The sequence below is a fragment of the Medicago sativa genome, chromosome 7, assembly GCF_051527215.1.
Source record: "Medicago sativa cultivar Bolivia chromosome 7, Bolivia_mono, whole genome shotgun sequence".
Taxonomy (NCBI): Eukaryota; Viridiplantae; Streptophyta; class Magnoliopsida; order Fabales; family Fabaceae; genus Medicago; species Medicago sativa.
The window spans coordinates 78,155,669-78,160,608 of NC_140755.1; the positions used below are offsets into that span (position 1 = coordinate 78,155,669).

The 4,940-nt window shown below is 31.1% G+C and overlaps 1 protein-coding gene across 1 annotated transcript; it reads right to left on the reverse strand.

The window, feature by feature from the left end:
* Positions 1–607: 607 nt before the first annotated feature.
* Positions 608–2,952, reverse strand: LOC146908812 (F-box/kelch-repeat protein At3g23880-like). Its single transcript, XM_085723449.1, has 2 exons — positions 1,664–2,952; positions 608–753 (listed from the first exon to the last, which is right to left on the reverse strand). The coding sequence occupies exon 1, from the start codon at positions 2,950–2,952 to the stop codon at positions 1,666–1,668; it is 1,287 nt and encodes a 428-aa protein (XP_085579575.1). The 3' UTR covers positions 608–753; positions 1,664–1,665.
* Positions 2,953–4,940: the final 1,988 nt, after the last annotated feature.

A 4,940-nucleotide genomic window follows, 5' to 3' on the forward strand; every position in this document is an offset into this window, starting at 1 on the left:
TTAGGATTAACTTTTTCCAAAATTTATTAATTTATTTTAAAACAAGTAGGTAACACGTGAACCTATTTTTAAAAAGTGTTTGAGTAAAAATACTCTTAATGATCTCCAGTTGCAGGCCATATAAGAGAAATTTGAGTTTTATCATTGAAAGACTCTCTTATCCTATATTCTCTATAATAGTACTTCCCTATTAGAGTCCTTTTGAACAAACTGCAATTTATTTTTATCAACAAAAGTATTGTTGAGAGTACTTGTGGAACATACTAAAAAATTTGTCATGAAACTGCTCACTGCAATTTGGCTCACGAAATGTATACTTCACCTATTTGACAAGCACAAATTACAAATATTTTTCTGTGCATTACTACCATTTTAGTGCATCTTGGATTCATTATCTAGCCTAGAGCCAAGTTTAGGCCGAGGGAGCCAAAATACATTGAAAGCAATTCGAATATTGTACTTCAACAGAAACAAAAAAGTGGCAAAATGAAATCCCAGTAAATTCAAATTGATGAAAATCATTAGTTACATCATAGTGAATTTTTCAAAACAAAAAATAATATTAAACCCATTATCTTTTATGCAGTTGTGTTATAAATCAGTAATATATTATCTAATACTCTCGTCAGTTGATTGCATTGAATTTCAATCATGTAAAACCATAAGATCTTTAAGACTTTCAAGAACATCGCCAATATGCCAGAGTTGTTCCATTCTGCCATCCTCCAAATTGTTGAAAATCAAAACTGTGACCTAAACAAACACCATCACCAAGTAAATAAAAAACAACAAAAAAATCAATACCACGCAGACCATGGAACAAACAGTAAAACACATTGTGCATGTGTATTTGAATAAAGGTATGGAACTTCAATTCTGTATCGCATAGCAACATCCATTATCTCAAGGCTCAGGATGTTCAACCCATGTAAGCACCAGAAGAATCAACAATGTATCAAAGAAGAACTAAGAAAGAGGCAAGTAACAATCAAAACATAACAAAGCACACTTTATTTATAAGTGTTAATGTTACATATCATGCAAAAAGAAATCGAATTCATCCAGTTTCCGTATGCTATGATAATTCTATGCTCAATTTTAAACTAGCAAGATATTCGAATTTTCTTTTCAGTTTTAACTGAGCGCTCAATTTCTAGGCTCCCTGCCTATATCAAGAGAAGCATGACTGCCGACGCTGAAGTCCAATAACAAACAAAATTCCTGAAGACTTAAATGTTTAGATGGTATGTATATCATATTTAGTTGTTGTGTCCTTCTCTCGTGCAATGTTGTTGGTAACGATGTCAATCAGTCAAATTACAGTTCTCTATTATGGGAGGAACCTTAAAATCCCCAAAAGACTTTTTCCTCGACAGGAAGAAAAACCATATATCCCTCCAGATGGTGGGTAACTACGACAACAAAAAAGAGGATTTACTATCTTTTAAAATGAAACTATCATGTTCTTAAGAAAGGAAAATATATAATCCAAAATTTGTCCACAATATCTTGAAACAGCTACATGCTCAAATAGTACTATACTAACCAATATGCAATTAACCTAAGCAATCATAATATATATTCAGACCAATCTATTATTATGAAAACAACATATACAAATCAACATAAATTCAAACAAGTAAAGCATGGAAGAGGAACTTACTTTCAAAATACTGGAACTAAGCTTTCGACGTAATCCTTGACAGAATACCAACAAGGAAAATAGGTAGCTCTTTCATCAATAAAAGTATTTTCAATAATTTTTGTCCGTTGTACTCGATTATCTCTCCAATGATAGAGAATTGCTTCCCGTTCTCGATTGCTATGCAATATCAATGTATCCCCATCCTCAGAAAGAAACAATGGCACCAATTGAAAAAAAATGTCCATACTGTCATAATCTATTTGAAGATTTTGGTAACTAATTTTAAGGAATTGAAACCAAGAATCTTCAAGTCCAAATTTCTTCATCTTCCATATAACAAATTCGGTTTCCTTGTAAGAAAAAGAAAAACAAAGGCAGCCTCCCAACACACCAAGGGTTGGTTCTACCGGTGGCACTTCATCAAATCCATGAGGCAGTAAATACTGATGGTAGGTCTCTGTCCCCAAATCAAGAGAAACAATAACAAATTGTTCAACTGTGATTTTCTTGTGGTTAATATGATAGCAAAAGAAGTTTGTCGAATAATTGTGAAGAGCAACCCAGTTAAGAGTTCCACTCAAGTAAACACCAACACCATCTCTAGAGTTCAAATGAAGAGGAAGAACAGGAAAACCTTCAATATTTCTCCAAACATCATCACCCAAAGTTAGAACCCTCACCTCACTTGTCAATTCACCGTGAATGCACTGGGACATCACTACTTTATAAGTGTCGGTTAAATTATCACAACCAAACGAAAAGACAAAACCTTCAGCTGAATGATCATGACGAACATACCCAAATTTTTTAGTTGTCCTGGTGGATGGGTTAAAAACACATAAAAAGTGCTCTACATACTCAAATCTGATATACATATCAGCGAGAAGAATCAATCCATCGCAGGTACCAACGAAATCAGAGAATCTTTTATCGTTCAAGTAATAGTTAGGATCGACATCAAAGGTGAATGACGACGGGTTATTGAGTAAACAACGTGTAGAGTATGGAGCGATACTGAAATTCTCCTCATATTCATTCTCGTCAATTCCAAAATAGAACTCTTTGGGGATATTTTCATCGTGAAACATAACTACTGTGAAGAGTGGATTCCGTATTGCTGATCTCTTGAGATGCAATTTCACGAAGTCACGATCGGAAATTAGGGTTTTCCAATATTTATTTACACACCTGAATCGTACAAGAGATTTAACTGGAAGAAAGGAAAGTATCTCAGTGATGAGATCATCAGGGAGGAACACCGCGGACCGAGTCATCGTAAGTAGATTTGGGGATGTTGCTGATTGCATATTCTTACTCCTATTAATGTGGCGCCTGTGTTTGAATGTTTTTCTTTTTCCGGTTGAAAGTTGAAACCTAAATAAAATATTCTATATTTATAGTAACCTTAGACGTCATTCATAAATCCTTATTTATTAATTTTGTTAAGTCTGCAGCAACTTAAGCTAATTTTTTTCCTCCACTAATCCCTTATTAAGTTTGCAACAACTCAATCCTAAAATTTTGGCTCTAAATTTGCATCATTAAATGCTAATCCTCAACACTAAAATTTTGGCTCCAAATTTGCATCATTAATTTGTGTTTATCTACCTCAACCCTTATTATAGCATTCAGATAGAATCTATAGAAGAAATTGAATATATCCTAAACATTAGTGTTTATTACATTTGTTATTTTTGCTGTTTTTTTTAGTCCTCACAGACATAAATATAGGCTATGGTAAAGAAATATTATTTTGATTGAAACAAATTTAACGAAACAAAAGTAATATTTATACCACGGATACCAATTATTTAATCTCTTATACTTTACTTTTATATATTACAGTCTATTCGACCCGTGCGGCGCACGGGTCAACAATCTAGTTATAAATAATAGCTTTTATGAAATTTTGATTTTTGTTAATACTATTTTGGATTTAGATTAAACTTGTAGCATTATTATTTTGGACATTAATATTATACTAACAAATTAGCGGAACCGGTTTTCTGTTCTTTTTATTGTGTTATCTCGTGTAAATTATCAACGATATTTTATAGAGATTTTGCATGCAACTTACAAACGATATTTTATATACATTTTTGATATAGATTAAAATTATAAGTATAGATATTTACGACTTTCAAACGTACCGAACTCAATAAACCATATTTATATTTTCAATGACAACAATAATATAACAACTTGTAAAAAAAACAATAATATAACAAATATAACAAAAATTCTTATCTTTTTTAATAGCACCACAAAATATAACATCTTCTTACTGTATATAAAGAAAACAGTCTCTTTTGGGCTAGTTTTTTCACTTTCCTAAATTACCATCAACTTTCAATACAAATAGCAAATATAACAAATAGATAAAAATAAATTTTAATATTAAAAAAAAATGTAACAAATCAAATTTTTACTGTCCACGATATATCAAATTTTTTTCCTTATCCTTTATTCTTTAAAAAAGATAATTAACGGGAGTGAATTTAAAATTTAAAAAAAAAAAATGTAACAAACACAATATGAATATATGTACAGTTTTTTCCCTTTATGCTTTAAAAAGTGAAACAAACTAGATCGAGTATAAATAAGATTTTGGGCTGACTTTTTCATTATTTCAATTTTACTTTAAAACAACTTTTTCTATAATAATGATTGTCGTTGGTGTCATTAAAAAGATAAGAATTTAGATTCTTCTTCTTTTTTTTTTTGTTATATTGTTGGTGTCATTGAAATAGATAAACAATGTTAGTTTGATTTGTTATAATTTGAAAGCAACAATCATTTATATTTATACTTTTAATCAAAATCAAAATTTCATAGAAAAACACCGCTCATAATTTTCAAACTTTGGTGCAATAAAAACACGTGAGTGCCCTTCTTTCCGCTAGTTATTATAGAAAAAATGGCCAAATACCTCTCTGGGTCCTTTAAGTTTCACGTTTGTAACAGATAGGTCCTTTAAGTTTCAAAGGTTACAGATAGGTCCTTTAAGTTTCTAAGGTTTCAGATAGGTCCTTTAAGTTTCGAGTTTGTTTTAGATAAGTCCTTTCTATCAACCTCCGTTAAGGACCTATCTGAAACCTTAGAAACTTAAAGGACCTATCTGTAACCTTTGAAACTTAAAGGACCTATCTGTTACAAACGTGAAACTTAAAGGACCCAGGGAGGTATTTGGCCTAGAAAAAATTGTTTAAGGGTATAATTGAAATAACAAAAAAAGTCAGTCCAAAATCTCTCCAAAATCCCCTATCTTCCTTATATATAGTATATATTAAAAAAA

Bases quoted from the DNA above. Each gene is read 5' to 3' on its own strand.
- LOC146908812 (XM_085723449.1), bottom strand. From the start codon at position 2,952: ATGCAATCAGCAACATCCCCAAATCTACTTACGATGACTCGGTCCGCG.